We start from the raw sequence: 24,328 nt of genomic DNA, 5'->3' as shown, positions 1-24,328 counted from the left end.
TTCCACCATGACCCCGGATGAGCGCGACTGCATCCGGACTGCAGCTAGGGCTCATGCAGACCAAACCCACACCACCAATCCCTTCATGCCAGTAGGGGCTGAAGCCATGCCAGAGGCAGGACCCGACTGGGACTACCAGGTAGGACAGGTGGATCAGAGGTGCTGTGACCAAATGGTTGAGTGCCTGATAGCAGTTATGCACCAATCTTCCCAGAAAGTAGTGAATTACAATAAGTTCAGAGAGGTCACCCAAGGCCCTGGAGAAAATCTGGTGCTGTTTATCAACAGACTAACTGAGGCAATGGTGCTCCATACCTGCCTTGACCTGGCTTCTAATGCTGGGGCCACTGTCTTAGCTACTCACTTTATCTCCCAGTCAGCCCCAGACATTAGAAGAAAACTAAAAAAGGCCAAGGATGGCCCCAAAACCCTCATCCAAGATCTGGTAAATATGGCATTTAAGGTTTTCAATAACTGGGACGCAGAGGCTGAGGTTGCCTGCCAGGCACGCCTACAGCAAAAGGTAGCCCTGCAAACCCAGGTCATGCTAGCGGCCCTGTGGCCAGCAGTAAACACCGGCACGGGGGTGAAGCCTAAGTTCGGGCCAAAGAGCACCCAACGGGGGCCTGTTTCAAGTGTGGCAAAGAAGGGCACTGGGCCTGCCAGTGTCCTCAACCTCAGCCACCAATGAAGCCTTGCCCAGATTGCCAGTGGCTTGGCCACTGGAGGGATGCCTGTTCCCTTAGAGGCTTGCCCTGGGCACCTCCACACAATGGACCAGCCAATTAAGGTGTGTACTCTTCCCTGGCTGTGCCGGAACTTCTTGGACTCCTAGATGACTGAAGCGGCCTGGACTCGAAGACCCCTATCACCCTTGCCGAGCCCAGAGTAACGCTGCAGGTAGTGGGTAAGTCCATCTCTTTCCTAGTGGACATGGGGGCTACCTATTCTGTTTTACCATCTTTTTCAGGACCTCTTACTCCCTCCCAGATCTCAGTCATGGGAGTTGATGGGACCCCATCTCGCCCGTGGTGAACCCCCTGCTTAGCTGCAGTCTGGACGGCTTTATCTTTTCCCATTCATTCCTTATTATACCCTCCTGCCCTATTCCGCTTTTAGGACAAGATGTTCTCCAATTATTAGGCGCCACTCTTCAGACGACGCAAAGCCCGACACTTTCCTCCTCCCTTATCCTCCTGCTGTTAGAAAACCTACTTGCCCCTCCTTGATGAACCAGAAATGGCTGACCTCTAGTCCCTCCCCTCTACGCTCCCCTGACAGCAGGAAGTAGCCAGAGTGAACATGGCACCCCTTATCCTATCAAAGAGGTTGGAATGTCAGGATGGGCAGGGTAGGACAAAATGGCGGCTAACTACAATACGGAAAAGATGACTGACGTCGAATCAGGGAGCCAGAGCAATGGGCTTTGCCAAAACAGATATCCACATAGCAACCTGAGCCCAAGGAAAGCCACCAATGATATATTGCCGCTTTGTTCAAAGGGGACCAATCCCCAGCTCCCACGAAGAGAGCCAACCAAAATAAAACCCACCACATTCCCTGCTTGGTGTGACTTCCCCAGCCCCACTCTGTGGACCAGGAAATCTCGCCCAGGCACACAAACCCCAATAAAGCTCTTTATTGCCTGACTTTGTGGCTGATTGGCATTTCTTTCTCAGCGGAGCCTAAGAAAACCTTTCGCTAAGTTTATATTAAATATCTTCCTAATAACAAACTATTTTCTACTTTAACTTCAAATAGATCCTCCAAGAAACAATTTTCCTCTTTGAACAGAAGCCAGAAACCAGAGTAGGTCCCCCCAACTGTAATGGTTCCACGCAAGCTTATACATAAACAGTGGTCGTAATTCTGCCCTTCAAATCCATATAACAAACTTGGCTTCTTTTTTTTTTTTTTTGAGATTTAAAGACCTTCAGAAATCAAAATAAATTGACCATGGTATCCTTTGTCTATACTTTTTTCCTTTCCAGATGAAATATTCTGAATTCCTTTGACTATGTCTCCACTCTTTTGACATGGTATTAAGCACCCTTACTATCCCACATTCAGTCTCCTCTACTCAAGTCTGAATTTTTACCACCACTCATCAAATATGTTTTGTAGAAAAGTTTGTTACAATTACATTAGAGACAAAGTCCTAAGATAAGTATGTGAACAAAAGCCAAGCATACCACACTCTCATTATAGCTATGATGCACTCTTTAGTCCTTCTGAATGGCAGTCTTCTTAAGAATAGTGAGGCTTTAAGGATGGAACTGGAGAGTATTATGCTTAGTGAAAGCCAGGCAGTGAAAGACAAATATCATATGATCTCACCTATAAGTGGAACCTAATCAATAAAATAAGCAAGCAAAATAGAACCAGAGGCATGAAAAGAACAAACTGATAGTAACAAGAGGGGAGGGGATAGGGGAATAATGGGGGAAAGGAGGGGAATAATCAAGGCAAGGAACATGTATAAAGGACCCAAGGACAAAGACAACAAGGGTGAGGGGAATTGAATGTGGGAGGTGGGGGTAGGTAGGGCAGAGGAGGGAGAGTAGTAGGGGAAATGGGGACAACTGTAATTGAACAATAAGAAAAATTTTAAACCATAAATAAAGATGAAAGATTATAGATAAGAAAAGGATTGGGATATTAACAAATAAAAACACTTTGCCTTTTCTGTTTTATTACTTCCATATCCCTGGAAATTTTGGAGAATAAGTGCTTATTTTTGTGCACACTTTTCATCTTGAAAAGAGACTAAGATGCTGAAAATGGCCTTTCATGTCTGGGAGTGATAGCTATATGAATTTATGGAGTAGACTATGGTGGCATTGATAGGCTATCAATATTGGAGAACTGGATTGCTCTGTTCTCATGCTAACAACCTTTTTCTTTCTTTCTTCTTTATTGCTGTTCAAGTACAATTGTCTCTATTTTCACCCTACCTTCCATTTGCCTTTGACAATCCTTGGGGGATGAAATACCATGAGTAATCAGTAACCTGTCTCCCAATATCATTAATTACAGATAAGTCTCTGGAAGAATCAGAAACAGGTAGCCTAAGGAAGGAGAAATGACAAGACTGTATCAGAGGTCCTGAGCTATAACTTAAACTTTGCATTGGCTCACACAAACTTTTCCAGGCTGTTTAGACAGAACTCATGATTTGTGAGATTTGGTATGCTAGAAATCTAGCACTGTGTTTATGCTACTCCATCTAGTATCTGGTACCTAAAATGTATGGCAAATCTTTAATGGCTAGCTTTACATAATGCATGTTTATAACACACCAATAAAAATAACACAAGATTGAAAAATACCACAAGATTTTAAAGAGATGGTAATCACTCCCAACCTTAGAACTGTGGATTGTCATCAAGTCCACTATAGCTAGAATCTTGACCCTCCCAAAGGTAATACAAAACAAAATTCACTGCCTGTTTCCCAAAATTTTCAGGGATTTAAGTCTTATTGAGGCTGCAAAATATGCCTTTCACTCTCAAGCCAGATAGTTACAAGCAGTAGACAACACTTAGATCACTTCTTTTTCTGGTTCTATAAAAACACTGATTCCTGTATCATCACCTTCAGCATTCCATCTTCCTTTTAATCTACTATTTAATACTTAAATTGTACAGTACCAACACATATTTCAACTGTCCATTCAAATTATTACATTTGTCTTTCACTCACTCTAGATATTTTCCTCCTGCAACCTTTCCCCTACAGGTATATTTGTTATGTAACCCAATATGTGGGGGCGACTTTCTTCGCAAGTCCCCCCGTGTGCCACAGATGAGAGTAAATATGACTGAGACATGATGTGATCTGCTTAGGGAGGAGAAGTGGCCATTTTCCCAGAGGAAAAAGACCGTGAGCAGCGGCCAGTTTCTCTGAGGAGAAAAAGGACTTGAGCCCCCTCCTCAGGGCCTTTTATTGTGTTGCAATACACAGGAATACCGGGTGGCAAGGATCAAACAGTAGATAACAATTCAAAGAAATCTGAGGGTTTGGTGTGAGTCAGAGTCTGTCAGGAACAGAGTTTTAGTGTTTCTTGCTCGAACCCTTAACATATGAGTGAAAACACTCTTAGCAGAGTAGATTTCACAGGTTTATCAGGAAATCTTTGTGATGCCAGATTTTTCCCCAGGACATGCTCTAGCAAGGCAAGGAGCTGCACCCTTCCCCATCAGGTATTCAGGCTTAAGGGGATTAGAGCCAGTAAACACTTCTCCTAGAGGACATGGGGACTCAGCCTATGTCAAAGCTGGGGGGCGAGAGTCCATTGCTCCCTCTTTGTTGCAGCCCCCACCCAGTCCTTCCATGATGGCCTCCCACGTGATCGAGTCTGGCTTAGGTTGCCCCCTGCTGTGAAGGGTCTTACCCATCATTGACTTCTGACCAAGCTTTGGGGGCAGGGAGAGGAAACTGAGGCAGCATTTGCTACCAGAGACAAGCTTTGTCTCCTGCGGCTGTCATTCCAAAGGTCGTCCCTTGCCCTTAGCCACAAGGGGTCAAGATACAATTCCTAGAACAAGGCAGAGTGGTCTACAACACCAATACTTACCCAGGATACAATGCAAAAAGCATTGAATCTTCAGAAGCTCTGGGTATAAATCCAAGCAGTGCTACCAACAAGCTCTATTATATTGAATGATACTTATCTCCCCAAGCCTCAGTTTTCTTATCTAGAATATCAAGGGTTTCACAACAGAGATCTCTGAAGTTTATTTAAAAAGTAGTATATGAATCTTTGGTTTCTTGGTTTCTAAGGCCAGAATGGATCAAAAGCACCAAATTACAACCAAATAGATAGGCCTAGTAGCATAAACAAGAAATAAGCATTAATGCAGTAAGAAGGACATAGAAAAAAATAATATCAAGGCTTTGGTCCATAGGAAAAAATAGTCAGATAATATTTTGACTTTTCTCTAGAAAGGACGCTGTGTTCAATGTTTCCAGTAGTGTTACTATAGGTCTACAGAAGCACCTTCCTAGAATATCTTTGCCCTAAGACTTTTCCAGTGGCATCCCTTTCTTTTGATTGATATCAGTAACAGGTGTAGAAGAAATAAAAACATCAGAGATCAGCCTCTTCAGCAATTCATAGCCCTTTCCTGCAAATAGAGTCCATGCCCAAGAACTAATAGGGTTTTCATGGGGCAACATTATATAAATTTAGAGAGGGAAGTTGATGAAGTGCCTAAATAATGACCAAGAAATAAGTTGAAGGCTCACAACACAGCGTCTTTTTTCAAAGTTTTTAAAAAATATATTTTATTGATTATACCATTACAATTGTTCTATTTCCCCCTTCATTCCCCTCCACCCTGCACACCCCCTCCCCCACCCTTCCCCCCTTTAGTTTATGTCCATGTGTCTCAAGTTCTTTAGATTCTATATTTCCCCTACTATTCTTGCCCTCCCCCTATCTATTTTTTACCTACCGTCTATGCTACTTATTTTCTGTATCTTCTCCCCCCTTGTCCTCCTCCCACTCCCCTGTTGCTAATCCTCCATGTGTTCTTCATTTCTATGGCTCCACTCCTGATCCAGCTGTCTTCTTGGTTTGCTTTTGTTTTAGGTGTGGTTGTTAGTAACTGTGAGTTTGCTGTCCTTTCACTGTTCCTATTTTTTACCTTCTTTTTCTTAAATAAGTCCCTTCAACATTTCATATAATAAGGGCTTGGTGATGATGAACTCCTTGAACTTGACCTTATCTGAGAAGCACTTTATCTGTCCTTCCATTCTAAATGAAAGCTTTGCTGGATAGAGCAGCCTTGGATATAGGCCTTTGGATTTCATGACTTGGAATACTTCCTTCTAGCTCCTTCTTGCCTGTAAGGTCTCTTTTGAGAAATCCGCTGACAGTCTGATGGGCACTCCTTTGTAGGTGACTGTCCCCTTATCTCTTGCTGCTTCTAGGATTCTCTCTTTCATTTTAATCTTGGCTAATGTAATTATGATGTGCCTTGGTGTATTCCTTCTTGGGTCCAACTTCTTCAGGACTCTCTGAGCTTCCTGGATTTCCTGGAAGTCTATTTCCTTTGCCAGACTGGGGAAGTTCTCCTTTATTATTTATTCAAATAAATTTTCCACTCGTGGCTGTTTCTTTTCCCCTTCTGGTACCCCTATAATTCGGATGTTGGAATGCTTAAACATGTCCTGGAGGTTCCTAATCCTCTCCTCATTTTTTTGAATTCTTTTAACTTCACTTTTCCCTGTTTGGTCATTTCTTTCTTCCTTCTGGTCCACCCCCTTGATTTGAGTCCCTGTTTCCTTTCTATCACTATTGGTTTCCTGTGCATTTCCCTTCATTTCAATTAGTTTAGCCTTCATATGTTCCTCTAATTTGCGACTATAATCAACCAGTTTTGTGAGCATCCTGATCACCAGTGTTTTGAATTGTGCATCTGAGAGTTTCGCTACTTCCTGGTCACTTAGAGTTATGGGCTCTGGGGCTTTGAGTTCTTTCCGAGCCATATTTTGGATTGTTTGTGCCTGTTACGTATGAGGAGCAGAGCCCTAGGTGTTCACCAGGGCCGGGGTGACCCAGTCGCTGGGTTGTGATGCTGTATGTGGGGGCAGGGCCAAAGGAAGGCAATGGCGAGTACCCTTTGCTTCCTCCTGCCGCCACCGAGGGCAGTGCGATTCGTTCCACTGCTCTCGAATGTGCTACCGCAGTCAGCCGCTGCTGGGTTCCTTGCTCGGGGCTGTGCGCTCCGTCTTACTTCTCAATCCCACTGTCCCAAGCACTCACTGGGTCTGCCCCCGGATGCCTGGGCGCCTGGGGTCGGGAGATCCTTCCTGCCTGACCCTGCTCCGATGCTGGCTCCGCCCCTCTTTCCCATCCGGTAGAACGGTTCATTGTTGTTGGACTTCCGTATAGTTCAATTTGGCTGTTCTTTGGCTGCACCTTTGTTCTCCAAACCTTTGTTGTATTCAAACTTGGTTGTGGGAGAAGGCATAGTGTTTCCACCTACACCTCCATCTTGGCGGAAGTCCAAAAAACACAATTAACTCTTTTATTTCTTCCAAAAATGAGTAAGGAAAATCAAATCAATGCCATAAAAGGCAAAGAAAGACTGAGTAACTATACCAAATTATAAGTTAATAAAATGTGAAATAAATGCAGTAGATAACCCTGGACTGAATTCTATATCATGGAAAACTATAAGGAACACTTTGGAGATAACTGACAAACATTGAATATGAACTACAAATTAGAAAACAGTTTATTTCAGGTTACACTTCCTGAATTTATAATCCCATTGCAATTTTATAAAATATTTTTTCTAAAGTAATACACACTGAAGTGTTTATGGACAAAAGGATATGATATCTGCACCTAAATCTCAAGTAGTTCTACAAAAGAGTTAACTTATATGCATTTGCATACTTACCTGTTAAATACAGCCATGATGTATTATAATGTATTTGCCTCATTGTGATCATATTACTGATTATGCTACACTGATAGATAACTATGATCCAACCTAGAAAGTAGATTGTTCCTATTTACAATGTCAAGCTGATAAGTGCTCAGGGTTTTGAGAACAAAGGTATGTTCCCCGCTGTTCCTGGGCCCCATCTGACATCCAGCCATAGACTTATATTTCATTACCAGTAATGGGCTTGCCCACTGTGTTGTAATACCCTATACGCATTTACTAAGTGAAATTCAGAAACTTCCAAAACCAGATCTGACAATTGAAATAAAGGATTAGAAATAATTTCCAGTGCTCAGAAGGAAGAGACAGCTTATATTAACTAACCTTCAGATTGCTAAAGGCACTCTAAGAAACTTTTGAGATGACAATGACCAAGTAGAACTTCTTAAAATAGTAACTGACCTCCAAGCCCAGGTCGCAGCCGGTTGTCATAGCCATCCAGAAGACGATCTAAGATTCTGGTGAAGATAGTGATGTTGTCAGTGCTGTCATCAGGAATATCTGGGGCATGCTTGGGAGAGAGTCTGGGGCAGTAGAAGAAAAAGAAATGAAAAATAATAGGAAACAATTACATGTCTAAATGCTTTAATTCAAGATTTCAATCAATACACTGGGTCAATTAAATAGCCTTGTATCTTAACCAGAACAACAAGCACTTCCTGTTTGTCACAATTATTACCTGTGTAGGAGGCAGATAGTGGTCCTGTACTCGGGCTTTTACTGTAGCACTGACATGAGATTTACTAAACAAATGGTCCAGCCCCAACAAAGCAGTAAAGAAAAACAAGCTGGAATCCTGGACAGAATGTCCCTGAAAACTGTACCTGACATGAAGTTTATTTAGCAAATTTTGTTACGTGAAAGAAAGGGCTTCAAAATTTTAAAAAAGGAAAATTTTGTTACTAAGAACTTATACCTCCTCTAGCCTAGAGAAACAGAGGTTCACTGGACAACAGAACCAGACAAATCTTTGAACTGCATCTACTCTATCTACCTCTCACCCTGTGGAAATAGAGAAACAAAACAATAGTAATCCATTAAATGTTAAAGCTACCAGGACTCTGTTGTAATCATATTTTATTGTTTATGCTATTATAGTTGTTCCAGTTGTCCCACTTTATTCCTCTCTAACCAACCCCCCAACTCCCTCAGGCAATCCCCACACCCATGTCCATATTCATGGGTCATGCATATTTGTTCTTTGGCTACTCTATTCTTTATGCTGTAATTTTCATCCCCATGACTATTCAGTAATTACCAATTTGTACTTTCTAATCCATTATTTTTTAAGATATAAATGTATATTTTATTTAATTATTTTTCAAGTACAGTTTTCTGTCTATTACTCTCATCCCATCCCACCCCCCATGCTCCCCTCCTCCCTCCCATTTCCATCCTTCTCAGTTGTTGTCCATGTATCCTTTATATATGTTCCTCTAAATCCCTCCCCTATTTCCCCTGAAATTCCCTCCCCTCTTCCCTCTGGTCACTCTCAGCCTGTTCTCTATTTCAGTGTCTTTGCTTGCTTGTTTTTTTGTTGTTTAGCTTCCTGTTAAAGGTGAGATCATATGGTATTTGTCCTTCAACACCTGGCTTATTTCACTCAGCATAATGCTTTCCAGTTCCATCCATGTTGTTGCAAAAGGTAGGAGCTCCTTCTTTCTTTCTGAGGCATAGAATTCCATTGTGTATCTTTTTTGCCCATCACCCTAATTCCCCTTCCATTTGGCATCAAAACATTCTCTGTATCTATGATTCTGTTTCTGTTCTGACTGCTCATTTTGGTTTTCATATTCAATTGTTGATAGATATGTACTCATTGACATTTTATTGTTCATAGTTTCAACTTCCTTCTTATTTAACAAGACCCTTTAACATTTCATATAATACTGTTTTGGTGGTGACAAACTCCTTTAGATTTTTCTTGTCTAGGAAGCTCATTATCTGCCCTTCAATTCCAGACAAAAGCTTTTCAGGGTAGAGTAATATTGATTGTAGGTCCCTGCCTTTCATCACATTGATTATTTCTTGCTAGTCCCTCCTAGCCTGCAAAATTTCTTTTGAGAAATCAACTGGCAGTCTCATGGAAGCTCCCTTAGGTAACTGACTGCTTTTCTCTTGGTGCTTTTAAGATTCACTCTTTGTCTTTAACTTTGGCATTTTAATTATATGATGTGTGTCTTGGAGTGCACCTCTTTGGGTTCATCTTGTTTTGGACTATCTTTGTTTCTTTGGCCTGTATGTCTATTTCCTTCACCAACTTAGGGAAGTTTAGTTTCATTATTTCCTCAGATAGGTTGCCAACATCTCTCTTTCTCTCTTTTCCTTCTGGCACCCCCATGATGCAAATGTTGGTGCACTAGACTTTGCCCCAGAGACTCCTTACACTATCCTAATTTTTAAATTTCCTTTTTCTTTTTTTTATATTTTATTTATTTAACTTTAGAGAGGAAGGGAAGGAGAGAAATATCAATGTATGGTTGCCTCTTGTGAGTCCCCTGCTGGGAACTGGCCTGCAACCCAGGCATGTGCCCTTACTGGGAATTGAACCATGATCGTGTGGTTTGCAGGCCCATGCTCAATCCACTGAGCTACACACGCCATGGCAAATTTCCTTTTTCTTTTTCTGTTCTAATTCTGTTTTTTGCTTTCTTGTATAGCAAATCAATTATTTAATTCTCAGATTCATCTATTCACATGTTGATTCCTTGTAAATTGTTCTTTATGTCAATTAGTATATCCTTCATTTATGACTGAATTTTAGTGTATATTTTTTGTATTGTTGTTCTATTACAGTTGTCCTGATTTCCCCCATCACTCTCTGCTGCCCTGCCCACCCACTGCTCCTACAGTCAATCCCCACCCTTTTCCCCATGCCCATGGGTCATTTATACTTGTTCTTTAACTAGGCCCTTCCTCCTCCTTCTTTTCTTATCCCCTTTGCTCTACACTCTGGTCCCTGTCAGTGTGTTCCTTGTTTCCATGCCTCCGGATTTACTTTGCTCATTTATTTACTTTGTTCATTAACTTCCGCTTATAGGTGAGATCTTATGTCATTTGCTTTTCACTACTGGGCTTATTTCACCTAGCATAATACTCTACAGTTCCATCTATGCTGTCGCAAAAGGTAGGAGTTCAATCTCTCTTACTGCTGTGTGGTATTCCACTGTGTAAATGTACCACAGTTTTATGATCTACTCATTTACTGAAGGGCACTTAGGCTGTTTCCAGCATGTGGCTATGCAGCTATTGCAAATGGGAAAACACATCTGCCAGTGATACCTCAGACAAGGGTTTGATCTCCAAAATATATTAAAAACTCACATGCCTCCACACCAGGAAGACAAACAATCCAATTAAAAAGTTGGCGAAGGACCTGAATAGACACTTCTCCAAGGACATACAAAGGTCCCATAGACATATGAAAGGATGCTCAGCATCACTAGACATCAGAGAGATGCAAATTAAAACCACAATGAAATACTACTTCACACTGCTCAGAAAGGACATCATTAATAAATCTACAAACAACAAGTGCTGGAAAGGTTGTGGAGAAAAGGGAACCCTAGTATTCTGTTGGTGGGAATGCAGACTGGTGCAGCCACTGTGGAAAACAGTAGGGAACTGCCTCAAAAAACTAAAGATGGAACTGGCTTTGATCCAGTGATTCCACTATTGGGACTATACATTAAGAATCCTGAAACACCAATTCAAAATAACCTATGCACCCTAACGTCCACAGAAGCATTATTTATAATAGCCAAGTGCTGGAAACAGCTTAAGTGCCCATCAGTAAATGAGTGAATCAAAAAACTGTGGTATGTTTACACAATGGAATACTATGCAGAAGAAAGAAGGATGGAACTCCTACCCTTTGCAACAGCATGGATATACCTGGAGAGCATTATGCTAAGTAAAATAAGCCAGGCAGTGAAAGACAAACACCATATGATCTCACCATAAGTGGAACTTAATCAACAAACAAATAAACAAACAAGAAAAGGGAACCAGATACTTTGAAATAAAGAACAAACTGACAGTGACCAGAGGGAAGAGGTGAGGAGGATCATGAGAAAAAGAAGGGGAAAGGACAAACAAAGGATCAAGAATAGAGGACTCATGGGAATAGTCAATGGAGTGTTTTGACTGTGGGAGTTGGGGGTGGGGTAGGGGAAAGCAATGGAAGAAAATGCAGGACAACTGTAACTAAATAATAAAAAACATAATGCTTGAAAACTTTCCAAATTTGGGGAGAGATATGGCTATTCCACTAATGAAAGATCAAAGATTCTTAAACAATTTCAAAACAAAAATATCTTCACTGAAACACCTTATAATAAAGCTCTCAAAAACCAAAGACCAAGAATCTTAAAAACAGTAAGATAAACAAGAATTATTACGTACAAAAGAATCCCAATAAGGCTATAAGCAGATTTCTTACCAGCAACCTATAGGCTAGGAGAGAGGGGATGGCCTATTCAAAGTGCTCAAAGAAAGAACTTTCAACAAAGAATATCTAGAAAGGTAGTCATTCAGAAATGAATGAAAGATAAATACTCTCCCAAAAAGATAAAAATTAAGGGAATTCTTAACCACTAGACTTGCCCTATAAGAAATGCTAAAGGGACAGGAAAGAAGATGGTGGGAAAGTAGGTAGGAGCTGAGCCCACTTGCTCATGCACCCAACTGGGACACTTATCCAATCTTCCAAAAAACAAAGTAAACAACCAACAGAATCTTAGCTGATATGAAGTCTCAAAGCCAGTGTGCAGAGAACACTTTAAAATAGGTGATAAGAAGTTTTTATAGGTCGACAGAGAAGGTCCCTGGGCATGGCACCAGTAACCCCTGCTACCCAGGGACACTGGAGGAGAGCCTATTCAGTGACAGCAGTTTAAGCAGCCTCCTCTCCTCACAGGGTGGGGAAATCCCAGATGCATGCCAGGAGAGATCTGGACACATAAAGTCACTGGGGGGTAGGGGAAAAAAGGCAGCCAAAGCACACATAGCCAGTGGCATACCCAAGCTGGGATGGTTGTTGCAGGCCCAGATGGTGCCTAAGAATTTAGGAGATCAAGCGGCACCTGGAGCTGGGAAAAGAGGTGGGCCGCAACTGGCCATGACCCAGATAGACTCTGTACTTGCCAGAGAGTTGGAGTGTGTGGATAGCCAGGCAGTGGTGCGAGGCAGTAGGGCCAACTGAGACTTTTTTCAAAAGCAGAACTGAGGTGCACTGGGAAGGCACCTTGCATATGCAGCTGCCTGGCCAAAAAGAAGGGAGGATTGTGGGCACAATTTGCTTCCACTTAGTGGACCTCACAGATCGATCAAAGGAGTGCAAAGTGAGATGGTTTATCTGGGCCACCCTGGCACAACTCCACAGAGCTGAGAGTGTGGGCCACACAGTGCTCTGAAGACATGGGCTAGAAATTGGGCACCTGTGATTAGAGCCCAGACTGAGCCTCTGTGCTTGCCAAAGCATCAGAGAGGGAAAACAGATGCAGCCCAACACTCCACCGCATGCAGGAGCCCAGAAACCTGCAAAACTGACTAAGCAGCCTTAACAACAAGGCAGGGAGGGGGACTTTTTCTTTCTTTTTCTTTCAGGAATAAGACAGTAAGACCTGGAGTTGAAAGAAAGGCAGAGACATATCCAGAAAGAAGTCAAAAGGAGAACACCAACAGCTGAGACAAATTTCACCTTGCTGTTCATCAGAACTCGCATGTCTTTTTTTTTTCACTTCTCTTCTTTTCATGTTTTTTGTTTTTTTTAGCTTTTTTGTTTGGTTGTTTGTTTTCCTTTTATATTGCATTTTGTTTTTCTTCTTTCATTTCACTCATAGTCCAAATGACTCACTACTCTTTGTCTTTTACTTTTTATTCTTTTGTTTGGGGTATATATTTTTTATCATATTATTCTTATTCCAAATCCCACTCAGCAGCTTTCCCTGGTCTTACTCCATTTCACCATCTTCTTGAGCTTTATTTCTGTTGTTTTAAACTTTATTTTCTCTCACACTATGCCATGTTCCTACCCCTTACACTCACTATTTCTCCTCCATTTAACTTGGCATAAGTGCTCTTATATCTTAAGTCAGTTCACATTCATTTTACCCTCTCATAAGAGTCATTTCTTTTTTACCTTTTATAAACAGTGGAGAGTTGGGTGAAAAACAGGATTATTGCTATACTTCTCCAGCAGAACTCCAATTTGTTCACTGTTTACACTTTAAATCTTATAAAATACACTACCCCAGTATTACTCCATTTTGCTTCCCCCTGCCCCTGATCAGTTGAGTAAAGAATTTTATCTAATTTTGTTTCCTTTTTTCACCCTCTCTTAACCTGGGCTTTACTCCTTATGCTTATTAGTTTGCTTCCCCCATCCTCTAAAAATCATGTTTCTTTTTTTATTTTTATTAAATGAGTATTCTACCTGAATTGTGCTGATTTCAAGCTTATATCACAAAATGGGTGGAGCACACCATAAATATTTCTTTTTTAATAAATCCAGCCAGAATGGCTATCATAGCCAAATCAACAAGCAACAAGTGCTGGAAAGGTTGTGGAAAAAAGGGAACCCTAGTACACTGTTGGTGGGAATGCAGACTGGTGCAGCCACTGTGGAAAACAGTACAGAATTTCCTCAGAAAACTAAAAATAGAACTACCTTTTGAGCCAGCAATTCCACTGCTGGGATTATACCATAAGAATCTTGAAACATCAATTCAAAAGAACATATACTGCCCAATGTTCATAGCAGCACAATTTACAATAGTCAAAATCATTTTTCTTTAGAGTGGACATCTCATATTTACTTTTTGCTTTTGTACAATATTCTCATTCCCATTCCATCTTCATTAAACTTCATTCAGCTGTTGTTTCAATCAACCTGCTGTGTTTTTTTCTGAAACTTTGATCCTATAGGTCAAATATCTTTACATTTTAGTTCAAACTTCATAGTATAATAGTCCCTTTTCTTGTCCAATTTTCCCCATCACCCTTTATGTCTCACGTATGGGTTAAATTTTCTTCTTTCCCTTTCTTCACCCTAGTTCTATCCCAACTCTTATCAATTCTCCTCCCACTTCCCACTCAATATTTTTGCCTCTTTTACTCATTACATATTACATTTGTCATAGCTTTTATATCCATAACCTCTCTTCACCTTTATTTATCTTTGCTCTTTCGCATTTGAAGTTGCTGATGTGGTAGGAGGGTTCTCTTTGTTGGCTTAGGTTCAGTTGTCTGCTAATACTGCTTTGTTAACCAACACCTGTACAACAGCACACAGGACAAAATGGGAATTGTGACTACTGGTAAGCCCATTGGAGGGCAGAACTCACCAACAAAGGAGCCACCCACACAAATAGAAGAAAGGACAACCCTAGAGCATCCAGACAAGAAGATCAAAGAGGCTGTACCGCTGAGTCCCACAGAACTCCTACCACAGAAGTCTACGCCATGAAGATAAGCAGACAAAACAGAGCACCCTAAGACACAGAAACAAAAAAATACTGTCACCTAAAATGAGGAGACATAGAAAGGACCTCCAATCAAAAGAAATGGAAGAATCCCCAATAAAAGAGCTCAATGAAATTGAGGCAAGCTATCAGATACAGAATTTTAAAAAATGGATATAAGAATGCTCAAGGAACTCAGTGACAACTACAAGGAACTGAGTGGGAACTATTATGGCATGAAAAAGGAACTTGAAACTATAAATAAGAACAAGAAAGAAATAAAGATTACAATATCTGAAATAAAAAAATACTCTACAAGGACTTACAAACAGACCAGATGAAGCAGCACCAAATCAGTGAGCTGGAAGACAAGGTAGAAAGAAATACCCAGGTAGACCAACAAAATGAAAAAAGACTCAAAAAGGATGAAGATAATTTAAAGGAACTTCAGGACAACATAAAACATAACATTTGCATCATAGGAATGCCAGAAGGAGAAGAAAAGGAGTAAGGAATAGAAACCCTGCACAAAAAAATAATGACAGAAAACTTCCCTAACTTGGAGAAAGGGAAAGCTATGAAAGTTAAGGAAGCACAGAGGGTCCCAATTTAGATGAACCCAAAGAGGTCTACTCCAAGACATATCATAATTAAAATGCCAAGTTTTAAAGACAAAGAGAATCTTAAAAGCAGCAAGGGAGAATATTTACACATGTTGCCACAGGTGATGGTTTATTCTGAGATTAAGAGGACTGAGAAAATATCTTTCAAGATGAAAATAGACACAAATACTGACACTTTTGGCACCAAGTCAGGCTATAGATGTGACAAGAAAACAAATAAGCAATTCCTCCAACCAAGTCCTCTTAAGTCTTCTGTTACCACTAACACCACCATTTAATCCTGATGCAGAAAAATTGTTGATGTGGTGTCACATTCCTTTAAACCAGGGTCTCTACTCAACTCTGAATGTGTGAATATGAGGCCTAGTGTCAGTGTCTTTCATTTTCCATTCCTTATGTATTCCCCACTCCTCTCTACCCTGTTGTCTTTCCTATAAAGCTGAACTGCATGAACTACAACAGGACTCCCATGGCCTCTGGCTTCAACTTGGGTTTGGCCTTTTTGCTGAAGATCAGAAGGAAGAAGAGTAAAGTCTGACCATGTAATCCCCTGGCTTCCTCTCTCTCCCTCTGCCCCCTCCCCTCTCTGAAATATCTTCACTAAAGCTCCACTAAAGCTCTCTCTACTTCTTAAAAAACTTGTTTTACAGGACATATCTGCTGTTTAATCTCTAACTATCTCTCAGTGTGCTTCTATACCCAGACTGTATTTTACAATTAGTCCCTTTGCCAATCCTCAAATAATCTTAATTGAAATGCTTCATCTGTTTTTTTTTTTTGAATCCTCACCAATAAGCATTTCAAGTTTCAACAAATTTCAGTGAAACACAGACAAGAGATCCATTTGGCACTTACTTGATACTTAGGTTGAACCATTATAAAATTGCTTACATTCTGCCATTTTGACCCAGGGAATTACGAATTTGTAATGGTCCAACTTAACACTGTTCACACAAAGAATTCTCATTTGTTGATGGTCAACAGTAAGCAGAACTCTGAAGAAAGTCTTTATTACATGAAACTGAAATTGTTCTCTGCTTTCCCTTAACATTATGGGACTGGGAATCAGAGACTAATGTTTAAGACTTACACACACTATCAACTTGCTATAAGCTCTTATAAAAGTCAATTTCCCACCCTGGCTGGTGTAGCTCAGTGGATTAAGTGCTGGACTGTGAATCAAAGGGTTGCCAGTTCAATTCCTGGTCAGGGCACATGCCTGGGTTGTGGGCCAGGGCTCCAGTATGGGGCCCTGGAGAAGCAACCACACATCAGTGTTTCTATTGCTTTCATTCTCCCTGCTTTCCCCTCTCTGAAAATAAATAAAAAAATATTTTTAAAAAGCCAATTTTCCTTTCTGGACATCAATGTATTCACATACAAAAGGAGGGACCAGACTACATGCTTTTTACAAGTTTTCCCATGTGCTATTCTAAAATCAGAATCCCATACTGCTAATTATACTGTTATTTCCTTGAAAACAAAAATTGTGTCCCAAAGTACTATCCAGAGATTTTTTACATCATAATATTCTGGGGCATTTAATAATATGCATACTTTAGGCACTATCACCAGAGATACTAAATCATAATCTCCAGGTATGGAGCCTACTTCCTTGTTTACACATACTGAATGTTGAGACCCATTTCATTCAGCACATGATTTATACAAAGTACTGGCCAATAAACCACCAGATGCTTGAGTATCCAATCCAAGTGATTTAAGTGAATAAGTCACAAAAAGTGGATAAAATAATGCAGCACATAAATTTTTTCCAATACACAAAACATCATTAAGAAGGTATGAAAACAAGCAAACAAAAATAATTAGCTGCTTTGTTAAGTAACATAACTACCAGCATATACTATATCTTTTAGAGTTGTATTTGTTCATGGGTAGGAAAAATTAACATCATTAAAATGTCCATACAACCCAAAGCTATCTATAGATTCAATGTAATCACTACCAAGATACCAATGGCATACTTCAAAAAATGAGAACAAATAATCAAAACATTTATATGGAACCACAAAAATATAACCTCAGTAGTACTAAGAAAGAAGAACAAAGTTAAAGGTATCACACTACCTGATTATCAAACTACACTATAAGGCTATAATTATCAAAACAGCATGAAACTGGCATAAAAACATACATATAAATCAATGTAACCAAATAGAAAGCCCACAAATAAACCCACATCTTTATGGTCAATTAATATTTGAAAAAGGAGGCAAGAAAATATAATGAGATAAAAACAGTTTGTTCAATGCGTGGTGCTGGGAAATTGGACAAACAGATGTAAAAAATTAAACTAGACCACTTTCTTAGACCATGTAAGAAAAGAAACCCAAAATGAATTGAAGATTTAAATATAAGACTCAAAATCATGAAATCCTATAAGAAAATATAGGCATTAAAATTTCTGACATTTCTCTTAACAATTTTTTTCCTGGTTATCTCCTTGGGCAAGGGAAACAGAAGGAAAAAGTAACAAATGAGACTACATCAGACTAAAAATATTTTGCACAGCAAAGAAAATCATCAACAAAACAAAAAGATAACTTACTAAATGAAAGAACATATTCACCAATGATACACCTGATAAGGGGTTAATATTAGAAATTTATGAAGAACTCATACTATTCAACACCAGAAAACAAACAATCCAAATAAAGATGGACAAAGGACCTGAACAGACACTTCACCAAAGAGGACATACAGATAGCCAAATAGACCAATGAAAAGATGCTCAATGTCACTGATTGTCACAGAAATGTAAATTAAAACAACAATGAGATGTCATCTCACACCTGTCAGAATGGCTATCATTGGTGATTAGAGGGGATGGGTGGATAATGGGGGGGAAAGGGGGAAGGAGCAAGCCAAAGAACGTGAATAGAAGACTCATGAGCATGGACAATGGGATGGGGATTCACCATGGGAGTATGGACAGGGGGTGGGGCAGGGGACAGCAATGGGGAAAAAGGTGGGACAACTGTAACTGAACTACAATAATGATAGATAGATAGATAGATAGATAGATAGATAGAAGAGATAGATACATGAGTGTTGGTGAGAATATGGAGAAAAGGAAACCATCCAGCACTGTTGGTGGGAATGCAGGTTGGTGCAGCCACTATGGAAAACATTATGGAACTTCCTCAAAAAATTAAAAATAGCACTGCCTTATGACCCAGCAATTCCAATACTGGGTATATATATGAAAAAATCCAAAACACTAATTTGAAAGAATATATACACCCCCATGTTCATTACAGCATTATTTACAAAAGCCAACCTATGAAAGCAACCCAAGTGCTCATCAACAGAAGAGTGAACAAAAATGTGGTGATGTATACCAACGGAATATCCCTCAGCCATAAAAAAGCATGAAAACTTACCATTTGCTACAATATGAATGGACCTAGAGGGTATTGTGCTAAATTAAATAAGTCAGTCAGATAAAGACAAATATCATATGATCTCGGCCATAAGTGAAATCTAAACAACAAAATAAATGAACAAACAAAATTGAAACATACTTTCTCTGGCAGGGTAGCTCAGCTGGTTAGAGCATGATCCTAACACACCAAGGTTGCTCGTTCAGTCTCTGGTCAGGGCACACACAAGAATGAACCAATGAATGCATAAATAAATGGAACAACAACTTGATGTTTCCCTCTCTTTCTATCTCTCTCTCTCCCCACCCATTCTGTCTCTAAAATCAACTTTTAAAAATGGAACAGATTCACAGACATAGAGAGCCAGCTGGTAGTTAGCAAAAGGGAAGGGCTTTGGAGGACTGGGTAAAAATGGTGAAGGGATTAAAAAGTATAAATTAGTACGTACAAAATAGCTAAAGGATGTAGAGCAAAGCATAGGGAATACAGTCAATAACATTTTGATAATTATGTATAGTACCATGGATACTGGAATATTGAGGAGGACACTACATAAAGTCTAACCACTAAGTTGTACACCTGAAACCAATACAAAATACTGAAACTAATATGTCATTGAAAAGTAAAAAATCAGTGTGTTTGGTCATATTTTGCTTGCTTGTTTGTTTTGTTGTTGAGATTCCTGTTAACAGTGATATCATATGGTATTTGTCTTTCACCACCTGGCTTATTTCGCTCAGCATAATGCTTTCCAGTTCAAACACACTGAAATACAGAACAGGCTGACAGGAACCAGAGGGGAGAGAATCACAGGGGAAAAAGGGATGGACTCACATGAACAAGTATAAAGGACACATGGACAATAACTAAGGTGGGTGGCAGAAATAGGAGGGAGATGGGGAGTATGGGGGGGCAGAGCTGGGAATATAAGAAAGAAAACTGTACTTCAACAAGAATTAAATAAAAAAATAAAATAAAGAAAAGTAAAGAATCATGACAATAAAATGCAAAAGCAAAGGAGACAAAAAAACAAAAAACGTGTGTTGGTTACTTTCTTTCTAGCCAATGTAAATACAGCACCAATTCTAATATTAGGATCCAGGCTTTTAGTTGTCTCATCCCTCAAAAGCATGAATTGCATTGGACCTGGAAGAAAGTAATTCCCCCACCTCCCCAAAAAGAAACATTTCTAATGCCCCTATATTAAATCCAAGCTCTTCTCTCTGCTTTTTCAAGAAGGATCTCATGGCTTCCTTTTTAATAAAAGTACTAAAAGGCTGGGCAATCTCATTTTCTAAGCACCAAAAAGATGTAAACAAAACAGTGGAAACAGGAAAGGTGACAACACCGAGGATGCACAAAAGGAAAAAGTAGGTACCAAATTAATATAATGAATTTTCTATATAACAATCATATAGTCATCAAGAAAATAAACTATTTTGTTCAGAATCCTTGTTTTGGATTATAATAAAAGATACCATATATATTCAGAGAACTTTATTCTCAGAGTTAAAATTAAAGCAGCCCTAACATTTGAAGAGGTGAGGTTCATGTATTTGGAACGTCCATCTTATTCAGAACACCTATCATTGCCCAGTGAAATCAGACACATGAAGAGTTAATAAAAGAGAATTAATCTGTTTTTCTAGACTGGGGTAAAATACAAAAAGGACTTCATGGGTCAAGTTTCTAAATACATATTAGTCTAGTTCTATAGCCCTCTGCCCAGAGATTACTGTTGAAAATGCCAATAAAAGATGGAAAGATTCAGAGTACATTACAATAATCAACCCTGCAAAACTAATTAGGAAGAAGGCTTTATGCTTCCAAGAATATGGGACAGTAGCAAAATGTAAAAATAAAATAAAATAAAATAAAATAAAATAAAATAAAATAAAATAAAATAAAAAACAAGAGAAAAGCCACTATGAAATAATAAAATATCCTGTGTAATACTGAAATATTTCAAGGCTGAAGGGATCAATTCTTGTAATAACATTCCTTGAATGAAATGGGATTTTAAAGTCAAAAGGAGTTTTTTTAAAGGTCAAAAGAAGTTCACTATAGCTGAAGAACACAGAAGTTGGTGATAGGAAGACTATGAAATAAGGGTGACAAGATGGGTGGAGCCTGGGTAAAAATCGACCTAATAAGACCATGTTAAGGACTTTATGTTTTAATCTAGGAAAATCAGAAATCCGTTAATTACTCTAGATATGATAGATATGATTGAATCATAAGATAGATATGATTGAATATTCATTGTAGAAGAAACACTGGCTACAGGTTGCTGGTTCCTTTGGAAGGGAGCAAGACTTTTAGAAAGTAAAACCAATTACAGATTCTTGCAGTAATCCAAGTAGAATAAAATACTATATTAAACTAAGGTTGCAGCAGGAAAGTTGGAAAAAAAGTATATTAATTCAAGGGATGTGGCAGCTGGAAATGACTGATCTTGGTGATTAATTCATCTAGAGAGTAAAGGGCAGAAAATTAGCAAAAATGGTTCCAAGTTTCTGGCTTAAGCAATGGAATACATGGTGGTTCCATCAACTAAAACATGAAAAAATAGAAAAAACAAACATATTGTGTTTGTTTGTTGTTTGTTTTTAGAACTGAAGGAGGATAGATGGAGATAATGAGAATTCTTTGTACATGCTTAATTTAAAGTTTTTGGAGTAGTCAAGTGGTTATGTCTAATATATAGTTGGATTTAGAGATCTGACACTCAAGAAAAGTTAGAAATAGTGATTGAGATAAGAGTCATTGGAATTTATGTCAGGTAACATTGTCATTGGGATGGATGCAATCACTTAGAATCTGTATAGTAAGAAGGGTGTCTAATACCAAAAAACCCCACAATATCTGAGCAATGAACAAAGAAAGAAGATTACCAAAGAAATTACAAAAGATCGAGGGACTTCCGCCAAGATGGAGGCATAGGTGGAAACACTGTGCCTTCTCCCACAACCAAGTTTGAATACAACTAAGGTTTGGAGAACAAAGACACAGCCAAAGAACAGAAAATTGAATTATATGGAAGTCCGACAACGAACCGTTCAACCAGGACGGTAAGAGGGGCAGACCCAGCAGCAGAACAGGGTCGGGCAGGACAGATCCCCCGACCTAGGCGCGCAAGTGGCCCGGACCTAGTCAGGGTGTGGGGCAGACAGACCATGGTCGCACATTCGCACACAGTGAGACGGACCACACAGGCCCCAGGGGGCGAAGGCTGAGGCGGTGGCACACTCGCGTGCAGTGGGACGAAACGTGTGGGCCTGGTGATGGTGGCAGCTGAAGCACCAGTGGGGGCCAGGGCGGCAGGCAGGAGGCCATTGTTCCTCTTTGACCCTTGCCCCCATATACAATGTCACAACCCAGCAACTTAGTTGCCCTGCTCTAGTGAACACCTTAGGGCTCTGATCCTGCTACTTAGCAGGCACGAACAGCCCAAAAGATGGCGCAAGAAAATATCAAAGTCCCAGAGCTCATAACTCTCAGCGACCGAGAAATTGCCAGCCTCTCAGAAGCACAATTCAAGACACTGTTTATCAGGATGCCCACAGAACTGGTTGATTATAGTCACAAATTAGAGGAACATATGAAGGCTAAACTAATTGAAATGAAGGGAGATGTCCAGGAAACCAATAGTGATGGAAAGGAAACTGGGACTCAAATCAATGGAATGGACCAGAAGGAAGAGCAAAACATCCAACCAGAAAGGAATGAAGAAATGAGAATTCAAAAAAATAAGGAGAGGCTTAGGAACCTCCAGGACATCTTTAAACGTTCCAACATCCGGATTATAGGGGTACCAGAAGGGGGAAGGAAACAGCCACGAGTGGAACACTTATTTGAACAAATAATAAAGAACTTCCCCAGTCTGGCAAAGGAAATAGACTTCCAGGAAATCCAGGAAGCTCAGAGAGGCCCAAAAAAGTTGGACCCAAGAAGGAACACACCAAGGCACATCATAATTACAGTTGCCAAGACTAAAATGAAGGAGAGAATCCTAGAAGCAGCAAGAGATAAGGGGACAGTCACCTACAAAGGAGTAGCCATCAGACTGTCAGTGGATTTCTCAAAAGAGACCTTACAGGCAAGAAGGAGCTGGAAGGAAGTATTCCAAGTCATGAAATCCAAAGACCTACAGCTAAGATTTCTTTATCCAGCAAAACTTTCATTTAGAATGGAAGGACAGATACAGTGCTTCTCAGATAAGGTCAAGTTCAAGGAGTTCATCATCACCAAGTCCTTATTATATGAAATGCTAAAAGGACTTATCTAAGAAAAAGAAGATGAAAAATATGAACAGTGAAAGGACAGCAAACTCACAGTTATTAACAACCACACCTAAAACAAAAGCAGGGGGAGAGAGAAAATGGCGGCAGAGTAGGACGGAGCGACTGCAGTTCTCCTACACTTGGGGGAAAATCCTGGCAGATTTACAGAAGAACAGCGCAATCAATTCCCCAACCAACAATTCCCCAGCATTTATGAAAATAAGAGACCAGAGATAGTGACGAACCAGACCGCTGGAGGTCGTTGGGGTCTCAGGGACGCGAGTAAGGACAGAGGCGGCCAGACCGGCGGCAGCCATTAGCCGGCACGTAAAGACCTCGGAGCCGCGGCTGCCGCAGCGGTTGGAGCCCAGAGGCTTCCTTCCGTCTGTGCCCAGCGACAAGGGCGTCTGCCACGGAGAACTCATCGGGAGCCCCGCAACCCTGAGAAAAGTCAAGGGCAGCGGCAGCGGCAGCGGTGGCGGCGGCGGCAGGACGGCAGCCATTGGCCGGCGCATAAAGACCTTGGAGCCTTGGCTGCCTCAGCGGTTGGGGCCCAGAGGCTTCCCCCTGTGCCCAGCGACAGGGGCGTCTGACACAGAGGACTCATCGGGACCCCAGCACCTGTGACTAAAGACAAAAGCGGCAGCGGCAGGGCCGGCTGCCCTCGGGAGCCAGGCACCCCAGAGTAAAGTTAAAAGCAGCAGCGGCGGGACCAGCAGCCATTGGCCGGCGCGTAAAGACCTCGGAGCTGCTGCTGCTGCAGCTTCCAGGGCCCAGAGGCTTCTGTCTACGGCCAGCATCGGAGCGTCTGCCACAGAGGACTCAGCGGGAGCCCAGCAACTGTGAGTAAGGACAAAAGCGGCAGTGGCAGGACCGGCTGCCCTGGGCCAGCCCAAAACGCCTCAGAGCCGCCATTGCCGCTGTGTTAGGGGTGTAGAGGCTTCCGTCTGTGGCCAGTGCCACAGAGGACTCATAGGGAGCCCAGAACCCAGTGGAGCATTGGGCCGGCTGTGGGGTCCCTGGAAGAGCTGGCTCCCTCCCTCACCATCTAGGCGGGGCTGGGTGGCAGAGACCTGTCTGCCTAGGTGTGCAGGG

General features: G+C 40.8%; 1 protein-coding gene across 2 annotated transcripts in view; it reads right to left on the bottom strand.

Moving 5' to 3' along the window:
* The window catches only part of GABRA3 (gamma-aminobutyric acid type A receptor subunit alpha3), a 386,743-nt gene that overhangs the window by 224,427 nt on the left and 137,988 nt on the right, over positions 1 to 24,328 (bottom strand). For both annotated transcript variants that reach the window (XM_037059217.1, XM_037059218.1), the window contains one exon: positions 7,863 to 7,984. In XM_037059217.1, coding sequence (XP_036915112.1) covers positions 7,863 to 7,984 — 122 coding nt within the window. The remainder of the gene's footprint in view (positions 1 to 7,862; positions 7,985 to 24,328) is intronic.

Source organism: Sturnira hondurensis, unplaced genomic scaffold (assembly GCF_014824575.4).
Source record: "Sturnira hondurensis isolate 20B ecotype Veracruz unplaced genomic scaffold, ASM1482457v3 Scaffold0010476, whole genome shotgun sequence".
NCBI lineage: Eukaryota > Metazoa > Chordata > Mammalia > Chiroptera > Phyllostomidae > Sturnira > Sturnira hondurensis.
Note: the sequence above shows the minus strand (reverse complement) of the source record. Positions and strands in the feature narration are given on the sequence as shown.